This window comes from Hyperoodon ampullatus, assembly GCF_949752795.1.
Source record: "Hyperoodon ampullatus genome assembly, chromosome: 14".
Lineage (NCBI taxonomy): Eukaryota > Metazoa > Chordata > Mammalia > Artiodactyla > Ziphiidae > Hyperoodon > Hyperoodon ampullatus.
In genome coordinates this window covers 59,127,368-59,154,432 of record NC_136927.1, presented here as the reverse complement: position 1 = coordinate 59,154,432, position 27,065 = coordinate 59,127,368, and the positions used below count along the sequence as shown (strand labels likewise).

The 27,065-nt window shown below is 41.0% G+C and overlaps 1 protein-coding gene across 2 annotated transcripts in view; it reads right to left on the bottom strand.

Moving 5' to 3' along the window:
* Positions 1-27,065, bottom strand: part of DNAAF9 (dynein axonemal assembly factor 9) — a gene marked incomplete at both ends in the record, with an annotated part of 148,784 nt that overhangs the window by 69,908 nt on the left and 51,811 nt on the right. For both annotated transcript variants that reach the window (XM_079719722.1, XM_079719723.1), the window contains 5 exons: positions 4,718-4,754; positions 5,961-6,042; positions 11,325-11,460; positions 13,715-13,770; positions 19,274-19,372. In XM_079719722.1, the coding sequence (XP_079575848.1) occupies positions 4,718-4,754; positions 5,961-6,042; positions 11,325-11,460; positions 13,715-13,770; positions 19,274-19,372 (410 nt within the window). The remainder of the gene's footprint in view (positions 1-4,717; positions 4,755-5,960; positions 6,043-11,324; positions 11,461-13,714; positions 13,771-19,273; positions 19,373-27,065) is intronic.

Sequence of the window (27,065 nt, the reverse complement as noted above, 5' to 3'; positions counted from 1 at the left end):
CCTAGTTATCTGTTTTATACATATTAGTGTATATATGTCAATACCAATCTCCCAGTTCATCCCCCACCTTTCCTCCCCTCCCCGCCTTGGTGTCCATACATTTGTTCTCTATGTCTGTGTCTCTTTTTCTGCCTTGCAAACAGGTTCATCTGTACCATTTTTCTAGATTCCACATACACGTGTTAATATATATTTGCTTTTCTCTGAGTTACTTTACTCTGTATGACAGTCTCTAAATGCAAATTAATAGCCAGAGACCACTTTCTAAATAGCTCACCTGATCTAGAGAATAGAGTCTTTTGAGGGGAAGCATCCCCTGCTCCTGCCCAACCTTGCGCTTCCTATCTGACTTCACACTTCCCAAAGACATTATAAGGTTTTTTTCTTGGGACTTCCCTAGTGGCGCAGTGGTTAAGAATCCGCCTGCCAATGCAGGGGACACGGGTTCGAGCCCTGGTCCGGGAAGATCCCACATGCCGTGGAGCAACTAAGCCCGTGGGCCACGACTACTGATGCTGCACTCTAGAGCCCACGAGCCACAACTACTGAGCCCACGTGCCACAACTACTGAAGCCTGAGTGCCTAGAGCTCGTGCTCGGCAACAAGAGAAGCCCACACACCACAGCGAAGAGTAGCCCCTGATCGCCACAACTAGAGAAAGCTGGCGAACAGCAACGAAGACCCAACACAGCCAAAAATAAATAATAAGTAAATAAATTTATTTTAAAAAGGAAGGTTTTTTTCTTTGCCAGACAGGGAATGCCATGAAGATTCCTAGAAAATCCAAGTCTGGTTCCCTTTTGGGCAGGGTTTCTCAATCTCTGCATTTTGGGCCAGCTAATTCTTTGTTGAGAGGACTTCCCTGTGCATTATAGGATGTTGAGAAGCATTCCTGGCCTCTCAGTAGTAACCTCAGTTGTGACAAGCAAAAATGTCTCCAGACACTGCCAAACATCCCTGGGGGTGGGGGGTTGGGGAGGGACTGGTGGGAGTGATGTGGCAGAACTGCCCTCGGTTGAGAACCACTGCCTTAGGGGAAGGAGACCCAGGGTCTTATTAGGATAATTACAGAGAGAAGGGGCTCATCCACAAGGCCTCAAAGGCAAGGGAGGTGTTTGGCAAGTAACTGCCTTATCTAAGAATATGTTTATTTTTAAGCCTGAGAATCTTGTAACAGGTAAAGGAAGGCGAAAGGAGTTTTGTAACAGGGAAGAGCAAATTCTGACTCCACTTGGATCTGTTCTACTTTAACCTTTGCTTTTCATTGCTTTTGTTATTATTATAATCACTATCTATAGCTGTAAGCATACATAATGGCCTGCCACAGGGAACCCTGACCCTCTGCCTGACTGTTAAACTAAACGGCCTTTGTTCAGCTCACAGAGAGACATTCTGACCCTGCCCACCTGTGAATGGCTGCAGAAAAGAAGAAATTAACACAACCCCTTCCCAGTGCAGGAGATATTCTGCAAGACAAATGGCCTTTTTACTTTACTTCTTCACCACCTCTCCCTCTCTGATTCTAGAAAAGAAACTGGCATCCAAACCCTGGTAAGATGGTTATTTGGCCACCTTCTTGGTCTGCCGAATAAAGTCTCTACACCTTGCCTCAACACCTCGTCTCCCAATTTATTGGCCTGTTGTGCGGCGAGCAGAGCGAGCTTGGACTCGGCAACAGTTTGATAGCAGGAAGAACAAAGAAATGATCTGGTCTAACACTCTCATCTTACAGAAGAAACAAGTAGGGCCTGTAGAGGAACTCAGGTCTGCTCTCAGCCTGGTGCCTTTCCATTGTGCCACATCACACTGCCAGCACCTTCAATTTCCTCCTTGGCTCTCACACACCTCTGCATTGCAGGTAAGAGATTTGAATAAGGTAGAAGAGAAAGAGAAACAACACATAACAAAATGACAGCTCCAAGGTTCAACATATCCTGAAGATTGTTGACCAGGCCATGGCAGAGGGGTATGTCCTGGTAGGAAAGTGCCCGGCAGGGACACTGCCAAAGAGCTTGGCCACTTCCAGGTATGACAAGAATCCTCCACATCTCAACACTAAGGGCAAAGATTTATAGAGACCAAAGGCATATAAAGATACCCTTACTCCCTCCCTCACCCAGCTTAATTCAAACATCACTCAGTACCAACACTGGTTCAGGCCAACCCCCTGCTTGGCCTTGTCCTATACAGACCCTCAGGCAAGAGTTCAGTACAAAGCTATCTGGCTTCTGACTCATAGAAAGGCCTGGACAGGAGGCCTGAGACCCATGATTAGGGAAGGGCCTGCTCTATGCCTGGATGGTGCTGCTGTTGCCTTCAGTAGGGCTCCATTAGGCCCCAATTCCACCAGCCCTGTGACTTAACAAGTCTCCTGATGTGGGCCCAAGCACCTCTCGACACCAGTCCCTGAAGTACAGCACCAGTGACTTTGGTTTAAGCAAAATGTCTACAGGTCTAGAATGAGGATCCAGGGCAATGGCTAAGCACAGCTGGCATGGAAACACAAACAGGTACAAAGCAAGACTATACATATCCACCAACACATGAGAATGTGGTTGACTTGCTGCTAACATAAAGAAAACCCGCACAAAAAAATTGCATACACACTACAATTACAGCTACACAAAACCTATATGTATAATTTAAAAAAAAACAACAAAAAGATACACATTAAGATACTAATGCCTGGGGCTTCCCTGGTGGCGCAGTGGTTAAGAATACACCTGCCAATGCAGGGGACACAGGTTTAAGCTCTGGTCCACAGGGGACATGGGTTTGAGCCCTGGTCCAAGAAGGTCCCACATGCCATGGAGCAACTAAGCCCATGTGCCACAACTACTGAAGCCTATGTGCCTAGAGCCCATGCTCTGTAACAAGAGAAGCCACTGCAATGAGAAGCCCGCCCACTGCAATGAGGAGTAGCTCCCGCTCACCGCAACTAAAGAAAGCCCGTGCGCAACAACAAAGACCCAATGCAGCAATCAATCAATCAATCAGTCAATATATTAAAAAAAAGAGATACTAACGGGTGGTGTCTAAGAAGAGGAATTATGGTTAATCTTATTTTTTTCCCCTTATATCTCAAATTTTCAAGTGTGATTATATTACTTTATATTTTTCCAACAGAGCCTTACGGGTTCTACCCTAGAGATTCTGATTCAGTACTTCTGAGAACTACTATAGCCCAGGAAATGTATGTTTTTAAAAAGATCCTTAAATGATTCTCTGTGGCCTGTCACTGTTAGCCTTTGGGAAGCACAGACCTAATTCGTTTGTGCTAGGATATTTAATTAGGTAATAACAGAACTCTATTACCTTCATAATTCTGAAAGAAAATCCCTTTATGGAATTCAGAAATTCCTGCATTATTATGGACTGATTACATCCTCCCAAAATTCATATGGAACCCCTAATCCCCAATGTGACTATATTTGGAGATAGGGCTGGGCCTTTAAAAGGTAATTAAAGTTAAAGGAGGTCATAAAGGGTAGGCTCCTAATCCAGTAGGATTGGTGTCCTTATAAGAGGAAGGGACACTAGGGACTTCCCTGGTGGTCCAGTGGTTAAGAATCCGTCTTGCAATGCAGGGGACACCGGTTCGATCCCTGGTCGGGGAACTAAGATCCCACATGCCATGGGGCAACTAAGCCCACGTGCCACAACTAGAGAGAAGCCCGTGCACCTCAATGAAAGATCCCATGTGTCAATGCAGCTAAAAAAAAAAAAAAAAAAAAAAAAAAGCAAGAGGCACCAGAGATCTTTCTCTCTCTCCATGTAAGCACAACACTAAGAAGGTGGTGGTCTGCAACTCAAGGAGAGAAGCCTCACCAGAAACCAACTCTGCTAGTACCTAGATCTTGGACTTCTAGTCCCCAGCATTGTGAGAAAATAAATTTTGTTGTTTAAGCCACTCAGTCTGTGGTAATTTGTTACGGTAGCCCAAGCAGACAAGCATTAATGAGTTAACTTCGTGTCTTTGTTTTCCTGCTAAACTGGGGGGGTGGGGTGGGGTGGAGAAGTCAACACTAGGCCCTTTCTAGAGAGTTGCATGGCCTGAGTTGAGATCCTAGCTCTGTTCCATAAGTCTCAGTGTCAAATTCAGAGGAAACACCTCTCAGACCATATGTGGTTTCACACAGGTTCTACCAGTGGGTTTCAGGATGTTTTATTTTTTGGAAAGCCCTATTACAAAATGCACAATATATTAAATATATTAAGAAGCATTATGCCATTTAAATGCATGGGTGTGCAGGCAGAAAGTCTCTGAGTCTGGAGAGAGGAGCAGATGGCAAACCTGGCAGAGTCTCTAGCCTAGACTTCAAGATGAAAGACAGGGGCTGGGACATTCTGGGAGACTACACAGCTCTACTTTACTTACTTATTTTACTTATTTATTTATTTATTTATTTATTTGGCTGCATCGGGTTTTAGGTGCAGCAACGTGGACTCCAGAGAGCACGGCCTCGGTAGTTGTGGTGCGGGCTTAGTTGCCCTGCAGCATGCGGGGATCTTAGTTCCACGACCAGGGATCGAACCCACCTCCTCTGCATTGGAAGGCGGATTCTTAACCACTGGACCACCAGGAAAGTCCCTCTGCTCACCTCTTAAACCAAATGTCCTACCCAACGCTGATCTCAAAAGGAGGTAGATGGGGCAATCTCAACATCTGAGTAACTCAATGGGAGAAAGAAAAAATGTAATAGAAATGAAGACTTACATTTGTTCAGTTTTCTTGGGCAGCTTGTTGTCATCTCCTGTGAAAGACGACCATGTATTAAGAATGTGACAAGATTATAGGAGATGCAAACACTTTCACAAGGAGGCTAGAATTTCTTAATTTGAAGGAGATGTCAAGAACTACATTTTTTTCTTTTGAGTTAAATACTGTACAAGCACAAACAGTGAAACCTAGCTTCTGCCAGTATCCTCCCAGACCATCATCCCTGACACTGACCTTGACAACCAATCAGCATCACCACTAAACACCAGAGAAGACACGTGGAATCTTCAGCTCTGGAATGTTTTTGCCTTTATTTTTTTTGTTTGTTTTTTTTGTTTTGTTTTTTGCGGTACGCGGGCCTCTCACTCTTGTGGTCTCTCCCGTTGCGGAGCACAGGCTCCGGATGCGCAGGCTCAGCGGCCATGGCTCACGGGCCCAGCCGCTCCGCGGCATGTGGGATCCTCCCGGACCGGGGCACGAACCCGTGTCCCCTGCATCGGCAGGCGGACTCTCAACCACTGCGCCACCAGGGAAGCCCTTGCCTTTATTTTTAAATTTTTAAATTAGGAGGTGTAAGTAAGCAGGCTCAGTTCTGCCTCTTTCTTCATCTCCTTAATTATCCAACCCAAGTCATGCTTCTTTCAGAGTTTCCTGGCTTATATAACAATGCTCAGGAGAAAACCTGGTTTCTGATGTACTCTCCTCTGTGAAACAGTGCTGGGACCCTCATTCATTCAAGAGTTCTTCTCTGTGTCTCTTTGCATGTCTGCAGCTTCTGGTTACCCCAGCAAAGAGGATAGCCTCAGTCAGCCTAGCCTTTCTGAATGGCTCCTCAGCATAGAGCACTTGCTCCTGTCAATGTTCCCAGCTTATGGGTACCCTTCTACCATGGCTCTTCCTCACCTTCCTCACTAGAACAACAGGCACCTGGCTGAGTCATCCAAACTCCCATTGCAGCCCATATCTCCTCCTGCTATCTCCAACTACAGCTGATTCATCTTTGCCTTCCCTCTGATACCAAGCACTTGGTCTCACACATGATTGGATCTAATATATACTGAGCTGATAATTATTCCTCCTGAAATACACTCTGTGAGAAATGTGTTAGGCACATCAACAAGGAATTACAGGCTACAAAATGAGTTTCTGAGGAAAGTAGTAAATCTCAAGTCCACTTCTAGTTCATGGGAGAAACTTTTCATTAGATAAGTTGATGAGATGACAACTTACATGGACTTACCCAAGTAAGGAACATGAGTAGCTCCAAAAAAGTATGTTCTTGAACAAGCAAGGGGTCCCTTTGGTGAAACACACTGTACTACCTGGATATCAGAAAAAAAAAAAAAAAAGGAAAAAAGGAGCAGAGACTTAAGTGTGTACTGTTAGAGAAACAAACAGTGTATAGTTAATAGAAATCCATTTTATTTTACCAACAGCTGCTTTATTATTTTTTAAACGCATAGGGGAAAAGGTCACCTTTGTTGTTTTTCCAAAGGTATCTTGTGTGTGTTTTATAACTTTGGCTACATTGTGAGGCTGCTGTTGGGTCAGCCCAGGATGCTAAAGAATTAACAACTTAGAAAGAAAAGAAGAAAAAATGTGCTTGGGTTTTGACTGTCATTAATGTTTAGTGCAGAACTTTCACAATTTGAACCTTGGCTGACATGATATGCAGATGTGGGAAGGCAGCTACAAATTCAGGAAAGGAGGTGATACCCAGGTCCCCACCTTCACTTGTATTTCATCTCTGCTAAGTTCTCTAGATTTTTTTTTTTTTTGCGGTACGCGGGCCTCTCACTGTTGTGGCCTCTCCTGTTGTGGAGCACAGGCTCCGGATGCGCAGTGTCAGCAGCCATGGCTCACGGGCCCAGCCGCTCCGCAGCATGTGGGATCTTCCCGGACCGGGGCACGAACCCGTGTCCCCTGCATCGGCAGGCAAACTCTCAACCACTGCGCCGCCAGGGAAGCCCAGTTCTCTAGATTTTTAAATTCTTATTTTTCTTCCCTGCTTAGTTGTTCATTTATACAGATAGAAATGGATGTCCTTTTCTATTTTGAAAATCCAACAATCTCATCAGGGTTCCTAGGATAGTAGGTACAAAATGCAAAAATGCTACCACAAGAAACAGAGGAAAGGAAATTAGCACAGTATCTTATTTTTTTAAATTAATTAATTTATTTATTTATGGCTGCATTGGGTCTTTGTTGCTGCGCGAGGGCTTTCCCTAGTTGCGGTGAGTGGGGGCTACTCTTCATGAGGTGTGCAGGTTTCTCACTGCGGTGGCTTCTCTTGTTGCACAGCACTAGCTCTAGGTGTGCAGGCTTCAGTAGTTGTGGCTCACAGGCTCTAGAGCACAGGCTCAGTAGTTGTGGCGCATGGGCTTAGTTGCTCCGTGGCATGTGGGATCTTCCTGGACCAGGGCTCAAACCCGTGTCCCCTGCATTGTCAGGCAGACTCTCAAGCACTGTGCCATTAGGGAAGCCCAGCACAGTATCTTAAAAACAGCTAAATATGACACAAATATTCATTCCTTCTATTTTACTCCATTAAGGAAGTCACAAGAGAATACATGGCATTTTTCTGTAATCCAAGTTATAGATTTGAAATAAAAATTTAATTCTGACTAATCTAAACTATGCCATAGTGAATATGATCAATACTGCCATGATCCTAAATGAAAAATCATGTACATAATTCTAACTGTTGGTTAATAGGCTTATTTCCTCAAAACATGTTCCTTGGATTTCCAAATTTTCCCTAACTAAAGGTTTTTTTATAAGGTGCCATGTATTTCAAACCTGCTTCCTTAGATGAGGTCACAAATTTATGTAAGCCTATATTAACATCAAATTTATTGATGTTTAGATGCAATTGACAAGGGATTAATCTCCAAAATATACAAAGAGCTCATACAGCTCAATATCAAAAAAACAAACAACACAATCCAAAAATGGGCAGAAGACCTAAATAGACATTTCTTCAAAGAAGACATACAGATGGCCAAAGGGCACATGAAAAGATGCTCAACATCACTAATTATTAGAGAAATGTAAATCAAAACTACAATGAGGTATCATCTCATACCGATCAGAATGGCATCATAAAAAAATCTACAAATAATAAATACTGGAGAGGGTGTGGAGAAAAGGGAACCCTCCTACACTGTTGGTGGGAATGTAAATGGTGCAGCCACTATGGAGGACAGTATGGAGGTTCCCCAAAAAACTAAAAATAGAGCTAGCATGTGATCCAGGAATCCTACCCCTGGGCACATACTGGAGAAAACCATGATTTGAAAAGATACAATGCACCCCAATGTCCTCTGCAGCACTATTTACAGTAGCCAAGACATGGAAACAACCTAAATGTCCATCAACAGATGAATGGATAAAGATGATGTGGTATATATATACAGTGGAATACTACTCAGCCAAAAAAAGGATGAAATAATGCCATTTGCAGCAACATGGGTGGACCTAGAGATTATCATACTAAGTGAAGTAAGCCAGAGAGAGAAAGATAAATACATATGATATTATATGTAGAATCTAAAAAAATAATGATACAAATGAACTTATTTCCAAAACAGAAAGAGACTCACAGGCATAGAAAACAAATACATGGGGCCTCCCTGGTGGCGCAGTGGTTGAGAGTCCGCCTGCCAATGCAGGGGATACGGGTTCGTGCCCCGGTCCGGGAGGATCCCATGTGCCGCGGAGCGGCTGGGCCCGTGAGCCATGGCCGCTGAGCCTGCGCATCCGGAGCCTGCGCATCCGGAGCCTGTGCTCCGCAACGGGAGAGGCCACAACAGTGAGAGGCCCGCGTACCGGAAAAAAAAAAAAAAAAAAAAAAAAAAGAAAACAAATACATGGTTATCAAAGGGAAAAGGGCATGAGGGGAGGGATAAATTAGGAGGCTGGGATTAACATATACACAATACTATATATATAAAATAGATAACCAACAAGGACCTACTGTATAGCACAGGGAACTATACTCAGTATTTTGTAATAACCTATAAGGGAAGAGAATCTAAAGAATGTGTGTGTGTGTGTGTGTGTGTATACACATATACACATATATATGTATAAATGAATCACTGTGCTATACACCGGAAACTAAGACAATACTGTAAATCGACTATACTTGAAAAAAAAATGTTATTGACATTTACATTAAAAAGGAAATTGGGGGCTTCCCTGGTGGCGCAGTGGTTGAGAGTCCACCTGCCGATGCAGGGGACACGGGTTCGTGCCGCGGGAAGATCCCACATGCCGCGGAGCGGCTGGGCCCGTGACCCATGACTGCTGAGCCTGTGCGTCCGGAGCCTGTGCTCCGCAACGAGAGAGGCCACAACAGTGAGAGGCCTGTGTATCTCAAAAAAAAAAAAAGTAAATTGGTACGACAGAAATTGCATGTGTAATGTAAAACTGCTCAGATAATCTGGATTTTCAGGTTTAATATCACCTATTAATTTGTAAATTATTCACAAATGGCACAGAAATGGAAAAGATAAGTATGTCACCTTGAAACAGAGCTGAATGAAGATGAAAGTTCATAACTAGGGCCCCCACCACCCCAGGACCAGGTCTCAGTAAGTTCCTTGACTTCATTAGGTTTTCATGTTTGTAAAATAAAGAACCCCAATTATTACAGAAAGTTGTATAAATAACCTGCTACATTTTTGTTTTGGTAATAGACTATTTTTTTTTAGAGCAGTTTTAATTAGGTTTACAGAAAGACTGATCCGAAAGCACAGAGAGTTCCCACATTATCTCCTGTCCTTCCCTCTGCCTCCACAATTTCCCCTATTATTTGTCTTGTAATATTATATTTGTTACAACTGATGAACTAATATTGATAAATTATTATTAACTAGAGTCCATAGTTTACATTAGGGTTCACTCTTTGTATCGTACATTCTATGGGTTTTGACAAATGTATAATGACATGTGCCCATCATGACAATATCATACAGAATAGTTTCACTTCCCTAAAAATCCACTATGATCCATCTATTCTCCCTTCCTCCCAAACTCCAGGCAACAACTGATCTTTTTACTGTCTCCATTTTTTTTTTTTTTTGGCTGCACTGCGTGGCTTGTGGGATCTTAGTTCCCCCGACCAGGGATTGAACCCAGGCCCTCGGCAGTGAGAGTGGCAGTGAGAGCATGGAATCCTTAACCACTGGACCACCAGGGAATTCCCTTTACTGTCTCCACTGTTGTACCTTTTCCAGAATGTTATATAGTGGGAGTCATATACTATGTAGCCATAAAAGACTGGCTTCTTTAACTTAGCAATATGCATTTTAGGTTCCTCCATGTCTTTTTGTGGCTTGATAGCTCTTTTTATCACTGAAACACAGTCCACTGTATGGATGTATCACAGTTTATTTATCCAGTCACCTGCTGAAGGACATCTTGGCTGCTTCTAAGTTTCCAAGTTTTGGCAATTATGAAAAGTGATGTTATAAGAAAAAATTCCTTGTGTAGGTTTTTGTGTGGACCTAAGTTTTCTGCTCACTTGGGTAAATACCAAAGAGCATGACTGATGCTAAAAGTATGTTTAGTTTTGCAAGAAACTGCCAAACTGTCTTCCAAAGTGGCTGTACCATTTTGCATTCTCACCAGTAATGAATGAGAGTTTCTGTTGCTCCACATTTGGTGTTGTCGGTGTTTCAGCCATTCTAAGGTGTGTAATGGATGGCTAAATTATTGCTCCAAACATTTCACAGCACGATCCTCACTGACTCTTCTACTAGTCTATGAGATCCTTCGAGGCAAAGACTATGACTAAATTTGCCCTGCACCTAGCACAGTGATTGGCACATAGTAGACACTCAATAATGATTACTGAGTTAATGACTGAAAGCCCTTTGGCTTTGGAGTCATACAGACCTAAAAACAGAAATTGGCTAAGTCATCCACAATGTGGGTGTGCACTGGGGTTAGTTTCTTTTTTTGCAATTTTTTTGAGATAATATTCACTATTTTAAAGTATAAAAAAATGTACTGGTTTTATCATTGTGTTCTTTTGTCCTCTTTATTGTTCCAAGATTCCTTTTTTTTTTTTTATCATTTCTTCTTTGTTTTGACCAAACTTCCTTTAGTCATTCTTTTAGGGTAGGTCTGCTGGCAACAAATTCTCGTAGTTTTCTTTCATCTGAGCATGTCTGGATTACCCCTTCATTACTGAAGGAGGTTTTCACTGGATATAGATTTCTAGATGATAGTTCTCTTTTAACACTTGAAATGTGACAGTCAAGACATAACAAATTTAGGCTTGGAATGACTCTATTTTCAAGTTAATTTAAAATTCTTATTCTACTGTTGATACTACTTGGATAAATGAAAGTTTGGTTTGTGAAAGTATTTTTTTAACCTTTTCCCTTCAATATTTAAAAATTAAATATGATACTTTCAAATCCTATCTAGTACTTACATTAAAAATACAGTCAGTTTTTATTCACTTTTCACACCAAAACAACTTCAAATTCAAGGTTAAATCAATACACTAGTTGGAAAGGTTCCATTTATCCAGCTCCCCTCCTCCCTATTTGATAATAAAACCAATTAAGCACCAGGTAGTCAAGCCACTCACCATGTGTTTGGCAAAGCTCCCGCTGGGACCAGTGCTGCGTACCAGGTGCCCTTCAGAAGGGAAGTTAAAGTTGCCAGCATTCAGGTTTTCTCGTGTGGAATGATTACCAAAGAGAACAAATGGCTGCCTATTAGGGCTAGAGTGGCAAATCAAAAACATGTGATTAGTGAAGAGATATCTGGCTAGGTAAACTTCCAAATGAATGAGTTCTTGGGCTTCTCTGACTGTCATCCTGCAGTTTGAGCAAGGTGATTAGTACAGTCCACCTAATGCTCCCTGCTGGTTGGGAAGAGATACCAGATTATCTTTGACTCCTCCTACTGACCCATAGGGACATAACTAAACCCAAGCCATGTTTATATTTTTAGCTTGTCCTCTGCTTAAGGAGAAAGTTCTTTAAGTTTGCTGTCCATGATGCAGAGATGGAGCAAAATCCCAGTTTTATACAATAGCATTTTGACAGAAATATACATTTTCAAGAATGATAGCAGTTGTGATACTCACACTGTAGACAAACAATAGAGCTGTTAACCATTCCCAAGTAGCTTTAGGAGGGAAGGAGGAAAGTAGGGTTCTCACCACCACACCTACCCGTCCCTGCACCCATCCCTCTCTTCCCTCTTTCCTCTTGGCTGCAATGCTTCCTCATAGTTTCCCTACTTTCCACTCTGCTTCCACTCTGCCCTCCTATAATCCATTCTCCACATTGCAGAGAAGATAATCTTTTAAACATGCAAAGCCTTTATTTTCAGGAGAAGGGCTGACATCTTTCACATGGCCAACAAAGACTAATATGGTCTGGCCTGGCCAACTTCTTTAGCTCCATATAAGGCCACTCTCTCCCAACTTCCACACTCCGGCCAAATTCATCTTCTTTTATGTTCCTCAACACACATTTCTTTTATGTTCCTTACGTTCTCATCTCAGGACCACTGCTTTTGTCCCTTAATTATCTTTACTCATCATTCACATCTCATCTCCCCCCAGAGGTCAGCTCTCCAGTGTGGTCTTCACAGTACCATGTTCTTTTCTCCTTCAAGGCGTCAATCAGAGTTTGCAATTACATATTTCTTTGTGAGGTTGCTTGATTAATGTCTTATTTCTCCACCACATTATTCACTCCATAAGGGCAGAGACTGTGTCTGGTTTATTTTTAAATCATGTATCTCTTGCTTAGTATGTCATACCTATTTGTCAACAAATAGTCAATGACTAAAGGATATTTTAAAAAGATAGTTTCTGCTATGGATTGAATGTTGTGTTCTCCCAAAATTCAACATGTTAAAATCCTAACCCCCAAAGTGATGGTATTAGGAGGTAGGGATTTGAGGAGGTGATTAGGTCATAAGGATAGAGCCTTCACGAACAGGATTATAAAAGAAACTCTTATAAAAGAGGTTCCAGAGAGATCCCCCTTGCCCCTCCTGCTATGTGAGGCTAGAGTGAAATGACACCCATCTATGAGAAAGTGGGCCCTCACCAGACACCAAATCTGCCAGTGCCATGATCCTGGACTTCCCAGTCTCCAAAACTGTAATGGAGAAACAAATGTTTGTTGTTTATAAGCTACCCAGTCTATGGTATTTTTGTCACAGGAGCTAAAACAGACTAAGACAGCTTTCTTTATCCCATACCCTTTCCTTAAATTGCCCTTAGAGTACGTCATGTGGAAAATCCTTTGTATTTCTTCTCATTGTTCTTAAACATACTTCCTTAAGCTTCAGGCAAACTGGGGCTGTTAAAAGTAAAAATGACCCTGATTCTATTCTGATGCTTAATTCAAGTTAAGTGAGACTCTGTACAGAAAAAGATGACTCTGAGTCCCAGTCAGGGTAGTCTGTCTCATTACCAGATTGGACTGCAACTGGGGAAGAAAAGAAAGATCTACTCGCATTTATCCATCAGAGGAACTATCCGCTGCTGGGCCCTCCTGATTATCATTGCAAGAGAGGTACTGAAGGAAACACTTCAAGAAAACAAATGCAGCAACCTTCATTGCTCCCATGTCTTCCTGGGGCTGGACCTTTATGCCCAATCCCTTTATCCCTTTTACTCCCCAACAAGCCACTGTCGATCACTGCCCAGCCTGTGGACACTCTGCTTCCTCTAGCTTTGCTGGGTTACAGATGGAATAAAAAATTCCTTTCTTTAGATTTTAGCAAGTTACAATGTTTTAAAAGCCACCTTAATATAAAACGGTTTTTAATACAAAAATACAAAAGCAGTGAAACAGACAATTTTATAGAGTATGGATTTCTTACTCTGTGATGACTAAAGTCAACCCATATTTTCCTGACTCCACCTTCTGTACTTAGATTCTCTCCCATTTCCACCCCCTTGTCAACCCCATTTTCTCTATTACCATTCAATTTCTTTCCCAAGAATCTTACCTATTTTCAGTTATATGACTGGAAATCATTCCATGACTAAAGTAACTTCTGAATGGCTAAAAAAGAAGTCAACATTATATATATTAAGATCACAATTTTATAAAACAATGACAAACCCCTCATATATGCATGTATGTATGTATATAGTGTGTGCATGCATGTGCGTGTGCGTGAGAGAGAGAGAGAAAGAGAGAGAGAAAGAGGGAGAGATGCATGTTTATAGATTGTTATAAGAACATGGGAGGACATATGTGGTGGATAACAACATGAATTTTGGAGACAGAAAGCAAACAAACAACAATTAGCAAAGAAAAAAAAGACAAAAGGCTGCAAAAGAAAAAGAAAGGAAAAGGAAGGTAAAGAAAAATCCTTGTCAAATTTTACAGTTTTTAACTACTGAAGGGAAACTGGACAAACCACCATCTGTGCTCTAAGTTACTAACCATATAGGAATCTTCTTCTTCTATTAAATTTGTTTCTACATTTCCAATAATTAGAATTATGTTAATTCTATAAATTATAATATATATTAATTCTAATATACTAATTTAAAATGAGTAATGAGGGAGAATCCAAGGGACTTAGAAGTACTGACAGAAGTTTCCCAGGAAACCACAGAAGTACTTCTCAGCTTTGATGTGCATAGTGCTAGGCTAAACACTAATCAAACATTGATATGCAGGGTCTTTGTCAAGAGTTCAAAACTTCAAAAGGAAATTCTAATCCCCTTAAATAATACTGATTGTTTCCCCCCACCCCCGATTAAATAAATAATATATGCTTATTTTAGAATACAATAAAAACCACCTACAATCTCTAAGAACTATTAACGTTCTGGTACATTTTCTTCAAATCTTTCTTCTATGGTATATTCATAGAATATATATAGATTGTACCAAAGTTTATTAAATAGTCCTTTATTCTTGGAAATTTATATTGCTACTAACTCTTATATCATAAATAATACTGTAATGAATAATTTTTCATAAATTTTATCTACAGCTCTGATTATTTCCTTAAGGCAAATCTGGAAATGAAATTATAGGGTAAGAAGGCAAAACTATATTGCCAAATTGTTTTTCAAAAAAGTCTGATCAATGTACACTTCCACTTACAATATCTGAGTGTGCCTATCTCAGGGTAAGCACTGTCCAATAAATGTCCTTTTAAAAATATATTTGTCAAGTTGACAAATGAAAAATGGTACCTCATTGTTGTTTTATTTTATACCCCTTTGATTTTTAATGAAGTAGAATATTTCAGATATGTTCAATGGCCATTTGGACTTCCCTTTGGTAATTAACTGTTTATTTACATCCTCTGTATGTTTATCAACTGGAGTTTTGGAGTTTGTCTTACTGATTTGTAAAAACTCTTTATATATTAAAGGAATAATAGCTAAAGTTTATTGAGGGTTTACCATGTGAACTGTGACAGGCATTTAAATGTATTATCTCAAGCACAGTTGACCCTTGAACAACGAAGTTTGAACTGCACAGGTCCACTTATATGTCTTTTAAAATAGTAAATACCACAGTAACATATGACAGGCAGTTGGCTGAATCTGTGGATGTGAAACCGCGGATGCCAAGCAACCGCAAATATGGAAGGACTGCGTATAAGGAGGCGTCGTGTACACAAAGGGCTGGCTATAAGTTAAATGCAGATTGTCGACTGTGTGGAGGGTCTGGAGGGTCTGGGTTCCTAATGCCACTGCTGTTCAAGGGTCAACTGTAATCCTAGTAACAACCTATGCAGTTCATTCTCATGATCCCCTCTTTACAGATGAGTTGGCTAATTTAATTAACTTGTCCCAGGTCACAGAGCTAGTGAGCTGCATAGTCAGGATTCTAACTGGATTTGGGAAAAAAAGATAAAATTAGATCCATATCTCACATCATATCCATATCTCACATCATATACACAAAAAATCCCAAGTGAATTACGGATCTAAATTTAAAAAATTAAACCATACAAGTACTAAAAGGGTAAATTCCTCTTTAACCTTAGATTTATAAGCCTTTCTGTATATGACTCAAAGTCCAGAGGCAATAAAAGAAAATATTAATAAATTTACATAAAGATAAAAAGTTTGCATGGCAAAAAACCACCATAAACAAAGCAATTGATAAATAAGGAAGAAATATTTGGAATATATATCACAGACAAAAAGGTAATAGCCTAAATATATAAAGAACTCGTAAAAAACAAGGGACAGGGCTTCCCTGGTGGCGCAGTGGTTGAGAGTCCACCTGCCGATGCAGGGGACACGGGTTCGTGCCCTGGTCCGGGAAGATCCCACATGCCGTGGAGCTGCTAGGCCCGTGAGCCATGGCCGCTGAGCCTGCGCGTCCGGAGCCTATGCTCCGCAACGGGAGAGGCCACAGCAGTGAGAGGCCCGTGTACTGCAAAAAAAAAAAAAAAAAAAAACCACACACAAAAAAACCAAACGAACAACAACAAAAAAAGGGACAAAAGACCTAAAACCTGTGCTCTATAGCTCAGTTAATAATGTTGTACCAGTATTAAAATGGGAAAAAGACATGAAAATAAAATATAAAATGGCCTTCAAACATATGAAAAAGTGTTCAAGCTTAGTCATAATTAGAAAAACACAAAATAATACCAAGATACCATTTCTCATCGATGAGACTGTCAAAAATTAAAAAGTATGACAACACATTCTGTTGGTGAGGCTGTGATAAAACAGGCACTCTCATATGTTGCTAGTGGGAATGCAAATCAGTACAACCTTTCTGAAGGGAAATTTGGCAATAGCTAACACAACTACATATGCACTTACCTTTTGACCCAGCAATCCCATTACTAGGTATACAAACCTCCAACAATATGAAAATACATAAGCACAGAGTTATTTACTATGGCACTGTTTGCAACGGCAAAATAACCTAAATACACATACATAAGACAGGGGTTAATCTGCATATAACTTATAGTTGGCCCTCTGAATTTGCAGCTCCTCTGCATCCATGAATTCAATCAATCTTGAACCGTGTAGTACTGTAGTATTTACTACTGAAAAATATGCAGGTGGACCCAGGTAGTTCAAGCCTGCATTGTTCAAGGGTCAACTGTACTATGAATTATAATAAGGAATGAACTGACCTAGAGAGAGTTCCAGGATACACTGTTAAGTGAAAAGAGCAAAGTGGAAATGACTACATATGGTATGCTACTCTTCAGTGAAAGAAAGGATATAAGAAAATACTTATGTATCTGATCATTTGCGCAAAAGAGACAGAAAAGATAAACCAGAAACTGAAGAGATTTGTTACCTACTGGTAATGGAATGGGTGGAAAAAGGGTGGGAAGAAAGTGGGAATCAGAACATGGTAGTAAGAACCCAGGATAGACATGTCACTGAGTATATCTTTTTGAATATTGTTTACTCTTAGAATCAGTAATAAGAAAAAAAGAATTAAAAAGAATAAAAAACTGAAATGGGCATCAGTGAGAGGTGGGACAACTTCAAGTGGCCTAATATAGAGGTAATTGGAGTCTCTGAAGGAAAAGAGGACAGAAAAAAAAATGGCCAAAAACTTTCCAAACTTGATGAAACTAAAAATCCAGATCCAAAAAGCTCAACAAAACCCAAGCATAGGAAATATGATCAAAATTACAGTGAGACATACTATAATCAAATTACTCAAAACCAGTAATGAAAGAGAAAATCATAAAAGCTACCAGAGGGAAAAATGACAAGTTATGTACAGAAGAACAAAGATAAAGATCAAAGACTTCTCATCAGAAATAATGCAAGTGAGAAAGAGTGGAACAACATCTTTCAGGTACTATAAGGAAAAAACTGTCAACCTAGAATTCTATACACGGCAAAAATACTTTCAAAAATGAAAGTGAGGGATTTCCTTGGTGGCATAGTGGTTAAGAATCTGCCTGCAAATGCAGGGGACACAGGTTCAATCCCTGGTCCGGCAAGATCCCACATGCCGCCGAGCAACTAAGTCCATGTGCCACAACTACTGAGCCTGTGCTCTAGAGCCCGTGAGCCACAACTACTGAGGCCCAAGCACCTAGAACCCGTGCTTCACAACGAGAAGCCACCACAATAAGCCTGCACACCACAACGAAGAGTAGCCCCCACTCGCCACAACTAGAGAAAGCCCGCGTGCAGCAAATGCAGACTCAACGCAGCCAAAACTAAATAAGTAATTAATTTTTTAAAAATGAAAGTGAAATGAAATTTTTTTTCAGACATACAAAAGCTGGAAGAATTAATCATCAGAAGATTCACACTACAAAAAATGTTAAATGATATCCTTCGGGGAGAAGGAAATCATACCAAATGGATATCTGTGTCTACACAAAGAAATGAACAGCACCAGAAATTTTAACTACATGGGCAGATATGTAAGATTTTTTAATTATTTAAATCTTCAAAAATATTTTTAAAGATTTTTTGAAAGACAAAAAAGACAACTGACTGTTTAAACAAAAATAACCCCAATATATTGTGGGGTTTATAACATAATGTAAAAGTAAAATGCACAGCAACAAAGATCAACTCCAGTTCCAAAGGTCAGGAGTAGGGCCTGTCCTGGGTCACAGTGGAACACAGCAGAACTGAGGACTGGCAGTGCAAGCCCAAAGTAAGCTCAAGTGCAAGCTCAGGATCACTCTTTTGATCCTTCCTGTTGACTAGTTTTGGGAAATAGTTTGAGAACTAGATTTGTGCTTTACTTTATTTATTTATTTGTTTGTTTGTTTATTGATTTATTTAATTTATTTATTTTTGGCTGCGTCTGGTCTTAGTTGTGGCATGTGGGATGTTCGTTGAGGCATGCAGGATCTTTTGTTGCAGCGCGCAGGCTCTTTGTTGTGGTGCGCGGGCTTCTCTCCAGTTGTGGCCTGCAGGTTTTCTCTTCTCTAGTTGTGGCGCGCAGGCCCCAGAGCACGTGGGCTCTGTAGTTTGCAGTACACGGGCTCTAGTTGCAGCGTGCGAGCTCAGTAGTTGTGGTAAGTGGGCTTAGTTGTCCCACGGCACGTGGGATCTTAGTTCCCTGACCAGGGATAGAAGCCACGTACCCTGCATTGGAAGGCGGATCCTTCACCACTGGACCACCAGGGAAGTCCCTGTGCCTTAGTTCTTGATTTACATACCTCAGTTTACTCATGGAGTGGGTCTTATCCTGAACCTAGTAACTTCACTACTGTTGTTTGCCTAGAAAGAAAGCTTGGCATTACCTAGAGGTTCAACTGACAAAGGTGCGCTATTCACATGTGGAGAATTATTCCTAGGCTTATTAACTGGTGCCCAACAGAATTCCTGGCTGACAGGGGCACCACCTCTGACAAATGAGTATCTTTCTTGTAGAGAAACTGGCACAGAAAAAAAAAACCTTCTTATATAGGGGTTGGCATGGGAGTTAAAAACTTCTTTACAGCATGCAACAAATCTTAAGGAAATGATAGCCAAATTCGGATTGGTAGTGCTGTATTCTGAGAAAATTTTTAATAAAAGTAAAAACAATAAATAAACTAGCCAATTTCTTCTTTCTCTTTAACCCTTCCTTTACATACCTCACCTGCCTGAGATTCAGACAATTCCAGCAAGAAGGGAATTTCTGTGTCAAAACTGGCAAAGAAGCTAGCCCACTGATGTTCAAAAGCCACCAAATCCTAGAAAGAAAATGAAAAGATAATGTGGTCATTCAAGGAGGTACTTTAGAAAACCAGAATCATGAAACCACATCTGATCTCAAAATACCAGACCGCTTAAATATGTTGTTTAAAAGGTAGTAGCAAACTACTGATACACGTTACCACATGGATGGACCTCAAAAACATTATGCCCAATGAAAGAGGCCATATATAAAAGACTACAGTATATGAAATACTCAGAAAAGACAAATCTACAGAGACAGAAAGTAGACTAGTGGTTTGCTTAGGGCTGAGAGTGGGAATGGAGGTTGACTGCAAGTGAGGACAAGGGAACTTTCTGGGTTGAGGAAATGTTCTAAAATTCAAATTGTGGTGATGGTTGCACATCTCTGTAAACTTACTAAAAATCACCAAACTGTACACTTAAAATGGGTAAATTTTATGGTATATAAATTATATTCCAGTAAAGCTGTTTTTTTTTAAAAAAAGGGCAGTAATGTCCTTTAAAAGCTGTTTTTAAAAAGGACAGTTAGCAACCCTTGTTGAAGAGGGAGTTATTTATGAGGCACCTAAAGCTATTTATGAGACACTACACCTAGTACCATAAGCTCACAGCAGTGAAGCTTTGTTCAAGGACAAATCAGTTGACTTTAGTTAGAAGTTCAGGGGGGCCAGAGGTGGCCCAGAGCCCTTTCCTCCCTCATCCTCTCCTCCCAGCGGGAAAGCAAGTATGAGGAACTCTGCACCTTCCCAGCTGACTCTCCTCTACATACAGCCTGCCTCCCTCCCCCATCCCAGCTGCTTTTCAGCCTCCTCTCTGAACTCATTCCTGTTCCCAACCACCACACATTGCTTTGTGTTCCTGGCTTTTCTTTAAGGCATCATCAGTTAACCCAAAATATCAGCTACGACTTGCTTGATTGAGATACTCAAGTGACATCTTTGTCCTTATTTGGAAGTTGCTGTTAATTTGTACTCAAATTGGATAGTTCTCTTCACTGTCCATCTCACACTGTGTAAGTGTACATGACAAGCACCCAGCCTAGTGCCTTGCTTACAGCAGGCATCCTGTTTGCTGCACTAAAACTGGCTGTCTGGATCTATGCTCTTCCCTACTCTTCTCTTTAAGGATACACAAGTACTCATACCTATGAACTCTGTGTTAGCCATGCAATGGTCCTAGGCATAAAGCATAATGGATCTCTGCTGGGAATACTTAGTGTAAACAACATTCTCAAGTGACTTCACTATTTGCTGCCCAGACAATCTATATTTTGTTTATTATATATATATATATACACACACACACACACACACACACACACACACGTATTACATTACATATATGTCAATATATGTATAAAATTATTTTCAGTAATATGTAGGAGACAGTGCTGATACTGTTTTCTGAGTATGTTTTATATATAACATAGGATAAAAAATCAGGTATATATTTGTGTACATATGTATGTATATACATGTGCATGTATATATAAGTATGTATATGTGTATACACACATACACACGCACAAGGAGAGAAAAGGTGAGGGAGCAGGGAGAGAAGAGAATTTCCTAGTTTCGTCCACTGAAGAGATCTAGAAACAATGACCAAACCAGGAGCAAGGAGCATTTCTAGCACCCAGATTGTGGTGCTGAAATGTGATTTCCCACTCAAAGAAACCATAACTTACTAGAGAAATGACCAATTCCAGGTCTGAGACAGGAAATGTACAAGATAAGCCTGGAATATCTTGTCACAGTATACAGCAGAGAAGTTATTGAGGACTATTAAGATTGTGTTAAAAGGATTTGTGACCAACTTGAAGTGAGACCACAGCCCAAAGATGGAACAATTTAGAGCATCAGTAAAGATGATAACTGCAATGGACAGAAACATATCAAATATGTTTAAATCTATGAGTTCAAAATTAGATATATTTTAAAAAACTATTTTTTTTACTGGTTACTTTTGGAAAACGGTTGGGAACCAACCTTATTTTGAAAACTTAAAAGTAAAAGCAAGAATTCAAGCATTTATATTGCTTTTCCTACATGAATGTCACCACTGCATAAACAATATTAGTAAGCTGAATATTTCTCTTTGGAGAATATAAATGAAGAAGGAATTATAGAATTGGAATACCACCATTTTGCAATAGTGAATTAAGACTCTAATTAATGAAGTAAAGATCTGAAGATTGCATATCAATGGCTGTTCACAAAATAAAGAGAATCAATTAGATATACGTACTTCTTGGTAAGGAACACAACACCCTCTATGAAGTAATCTTCCCTCTAAAAATCAACCCTGAAACTGATTAAACCTCTAGATTCAATTACTAATAATCAGGAAATACAAAAGACAGGGAAACTGTTAAACTACATCATGGGAATGCAATCAACAAAATCCCAGTAAGGGGCTTCCCTGGTGGCACAGGAGTTAAGAATCTGCCTGCCAAGGCAAAGGACACGGACTCGAGCCCTGGTCCTGGAAGATCCCACATGTCGTGGAGCAACTAAGCCCGTGGGCCACAACTACTGGGCCTGCGCTCTACAGCCTGCAAGCCACAGCTACTGAGCCTGTGGGCCACAATTACTGAGGCCTGTGCACCTAGAGCCAGTGCTCCACTACAAGAGAAGCCACCACAATGAGAAGCCCATGCACCACCACAAAGAGTAGCTCCCACTTGCTGCAACTAAAGAAAGCCCGAGCGCAGCAAAGACCCAAAGCAGCCAAAAAAAAAAAAAAAAAAAAATCCCAGTAAGGACAACCATATGACAATGATCTGGTTTCTTCAACAGACAGTTAGCGAGGGGTGGGTGGGAACAAAGAGAAGGAGGGGGAATCCATACATGAGAAGAAACCTAAAACACACACAAGCAGGCAAAGCTAAACTATGATTAGATTCAGAAAGACATGTGCTGGAAACTTTGCTTTGCCTCTTACTGGCTGTGTGACCTTGGGCAAGGGAACTAACCTCTCTGAGCCGCAAATGCCTTATGTGCATAATGGCGGGGGCTATTATTTACCTTACAGAGATATTATAGGAATTAAATAAAATAACCTGTAGAAAGTGCTTATTACCAGGCCTTACACACTAGATGTCTGCAGTACTTGTCAATTTCTCTGCTTCTACTGTTGGCTAGCTGGAGTTGGCTAAGAACATCTGAGCCTCCACCTTAATTTCCTGGAACTTGTCTGCTCTATCTCTCAGACACCCATAATGCATATCACTGGCCTCAGGTAAGTCACATCGGAGGCTATGCAACCCATTGTGGGTCTGTGCTTTCCTTGCTTGGCTCTGTCCAATCCCTTGGGCTATACCAGAATGCTTCACTTTGTGAGGCTTAGGAAAACAAAAAGAACCAATATAGCTATTAGTACAGAATACACTTTATTCTGTTTTCCAGTTCTATTTAGAAACAAACTCAGAAGTATGTTTCTATTTTAATGGCCTACATGGTGACACTCACCTTGGTTTGGGTCTACAATAAGAAGTAGAGTTATACAGTTGGGCAGTCACCATTTTCTGGCTATCTTCTACAGAAAAACACTGTGTGCTTTGGGGGATACACAGAAAAGACAGGCACTTTGCTCCCAAAAGAGTTCCCTGAGGGAGGTAGATATGTCAGTACTAATTACAGAATAAGGTGGAATGAATCATTAAATACTGCCTTCAGCTCCATGCTATGACCAAGAGTGACAAATCCTAACCACTAAACCATTGGGAATCCATGCTATGACTGAAATGGAAGATTTCGTGTGTGTGTGTGTGTGTGTGTGTGTGTGTGTTTGTTTGTATTCAAATCTTCCTAATATCCTTGTGTACCTCTCTATGCCCACTTTATAGATGAGGAGACTGAGGTACTAAATGGTAAAGTGACCTGAGGATGCGATACTAACAACTAGCAAAAGTGAAAATATATCTAGGTAAGGGATACCCAGAGTCTGTGTGGTTTCCACCAGACACACTATTCTCCAATTTTTCCCCAGCACAAACAGTGCATTTGTGGAAATGGATACTGTGCATGGAGGTAGAATTGGTTCGTTGGATCTGATGATGAAGAAGGGAAAGTCTATCTGCTCAGACTCCTGAAGGCCGAATCCAGAAGACAGGCCCAGATGGATATCAAGATCAGATAAGCAGCAGAAGTCTGCAAACCCCAAGAAACATGCCAGTGTGCCTTGGCCCTTGGCCACCAGGAAAGGACCCTGAACTTCAGACAGAACTCTTGCCCCTAGGCTGGCATCCGGCAGTGTCTGATCTCAGGTGACTCAAAGGGGGAAAAGAAGCTTAGTTTCAATATTTAAAAGTATTTTTAAGAATTACATGAGGTAGAACTTCCCTGCTGCTGCAGTGGTTAAGATTCCGCCCGCCAATGCAGGGCACACAGGTTCGAGCCCTGGTCTGGGAAGATCCCACATGCTGCGGAGCAGCTAAGCCCATGTGCCACAACTACTGAGCCTGCGCTCTAGAGCCCGTGCGCCACAATTACTGAGCCCACGTGCCACAACTACTGAAGCCCGTGCACCTAGAGCCTGTGCTTCACAACAAGAGAAGCCACTGCAATGAGAAGCCCATGCACCACCATGAAGAGCCCCCGCTCGCTGCAACTAGAGAAAGCCCATGCATGGCAATGAAGACCCAACACAGGGAGGGAGGGAGGGAGGAAGAAAAAGATGTAAAAGAAAAGAATTACATGATGTAATAAATATAAGAAAATGAAAATAAGTAAAATAATAACAATCACCAGTGAGACTACCATCTGAAGTTTCTAAGACACAGAACACAAATTATTTTACAAAGATGATGGAAATATACTCTGCTTTTTACTTTTCTCACCAAACATATTTTGAACATCTTTCTAAATCAAATCTCAGAGCAGTATGCATTTTCTCTTTGCAGGATCTGACCAAGAAGCATGGAGCTGTAGGCTCCCTGTTCATCAAAGAGCTGCCAGCAGGGACTGACCAATAAAAATTAAGGCCTAGATGCTAATTCTGACTATAAGATTACCAGTCTTAGCAAAGAGAAAATACATGTGAACAGAAAAGTATTTGGATATTGAAGAGAAAAAGAGCTTTTAAAGAGAACTTTGGAGGCTACGAAGCAGCTAAGCAAGAGAAGGAAAAAAAAGTAGATTTTAAGAAGTAATATGGGTATAGATTGGTTCCCTTTTTAAAAATTTTTTATAGGCACAAGTAATGACTAGAATTGCATTTTAACTTCTTTTGGTTGTTGGATTTGAATTTTATTAACACTTGTAGACTCACCACAGAGATCCCTGCACAAATTTATAGTCATTTTCATACATATTTATTTTATCCTACTTAGGGTTTACTGAGCTTCTTGATCTGTGGATTGATGTATTTTATTTCATCAATTTGGAAAGTTCTCAGACATTATCAACTTAACTTTCCAGCCCCATTTTCTCTCTACTCTCCCTTCTGGGACTCCAATGATCTACTATGCTAGATCATTTGACACTGGCAGATACTGGATGCTCTGTTCTACCCCTTTTGCTCTTTTTCTCTCTGTCCTTCAGTGTGGAAACTTTCTATTGACTTATCTTCAAGTTCACTGAACTTTTCTTCATTCGTGTCTAATCTGATAAATTAGCCAACCTAATAAATCCTCCATTTCTATACCATATATTTTTCATTTCTAGCATTTCCATTTGGTTCTTTTTATAGTTTTCAGGTCTCTGCTAAAATTCCTCAACTCTTCACGCATGTCCCATTTTCTTCCAGACGCTTTAGCACTTTTATCAGTTACTTAAACAGATCAAATTTTCTTGTTTCTTCCGGTCTTGTAATTTTTAAAAAATCATATGCCAGACATTTTGTATAAAAGACCAGTAAAGGGGGCTTCCCTGGTGGCGCAGTGGTTGAGAGTCCGCCTGCCGATGCAGGGGAAACGGGTTCGTGCCCCGGTCTGGGAAGATCCCACATGCCGCGGAGCGGCTGGGCCCGTGAGCCATGGCTGCTGGGCCTGTGCGTCCGGAGCCTGTGCTCCGCAACGGGAGAGGCCACAACAGTGAGAGGCCCACATACGGCAAAAAAAAAAAAAAAAAGACCAGTAAAAACAGAGGTAATAGTACCATTTACCTCTAGGAAAGGGCCACTAGATCCCTTTCTTTTGTTAGGCCACTAAAGCAGGGATCTAAGTCAATTTGATCTATAATTGATCAGGGTCTGTGTAGTCAATTTGATCTATAATTGATCAGGGTCTGTGTTTTGTAGCATTTGTAGTTTGGTTTACTTCATCACTAAATTCAAGTATTTCAAGGGTGGGGTGTGAACTTTGATAAAGATTTTGCTCAGAGCACTGGGACAAGATTCTGGAAATCTCTTTGCATTTTATAGCTGAGCCACCAGCTTGCAGAATCATGGACAATCTCTCCCTGCTTTACAAGCTGGCTACCACTTTTCTGGGTGGCTAAGTTCTCTTTGCCCTCTAGTCCCCTTGGCTCTGTCTGTGTAGAGAGATCCCTGTCTTGCTGCCTTGCACCCAGCCTTAAGAGGGCAGCTGCTTATACTCTGTAAAGACCTGGAATGCCTCCAAATGACTGCTCTCAGCTCTCCTGCGCTAATCCAGGTTATAGTTGAGTGTCAAGTACCTCAGGGGGGATGGTTCTCAGTGCTCCTGCCTGGTGCCTAGTCTTTGGTGGACTACCCTGAGCACTTGTGAAGACCTATGGTTTAGAGTTGAGGGGTAGGTGCTCACTCACTCACATACAGCCATTAAAAGCTCTTTAAAAGGTTAACTGATTTTTACTTATCCCTGTCTGTGATAGATTTCTCTTCCTCCTGCTGCTCCATTGGAAATGAGAACAGTGTCCTATGAAGGGCCCTACTTTTTTAGAAATAGAGTTCTTTGAGGTTTCCTTGCATCTTCAGCTCTCTAATGATTTTACACTATTATTCTGTTGCATATTCAGATTGTTTTGGTTATTAGGGTAAGAATAATGGTCTCTTTTGACTTTCTATATCCCTAACTGGGAGTGGAAAACCATGGTCATTTTTATTTCTTATTTTGTGAACAGCAAATTCCGGTTGTCTCCCAGTTCCCCACTGTTGTATTTTTCTTATCAATTTTAAGAGCTCTCCATAGTGTAGTGGGTATAAATGTGCTCAATCATATTTTGGAATAAGAAATATCACCTTACTTTATTCTTTCTAAATAAAATTAAATCTGGCCCTGAGTCCTCCTCACTCTTGCTGTTAGATGGGAAGTCCACTATCAGACATTAAAAGGGCTTCCTTTCTACTCCTTCATGGTATCACCTAAGAATACCAAGCTCACTGGAAGTCAGAAAACCAGGAAATGGCCTGGTCTACAGCCCATGATGATTACCGCTATTGCTTCTTCAGTTACATGATGTCACTGCTGTTCTCGGTGTAATTAAAGATGCTATCCTGAGTGGTCCCATTCCATTGACTCCAGAGATGCTTGTGATGTTCTCAAAACTACAATGCTATATCTAGCTTCCATGTGTGACCTGAAGCGTCCTCACATTCAGGGCACTGCATGCAAGTGGGGCATGGGTCCCAGATACTATGCAGAAACTCCTAAACTACTTATCTCTCTTATTTGTCTGTGGTTAAATTTTGTTTGTTTTGTTTTTTTTGTTTTTTGCGGTACGCGGGCCTCTCACTGTTGTGGCCTCTCCCGCTGTGGAGCACAGGCTCCGGACGCACAGGCTCAGC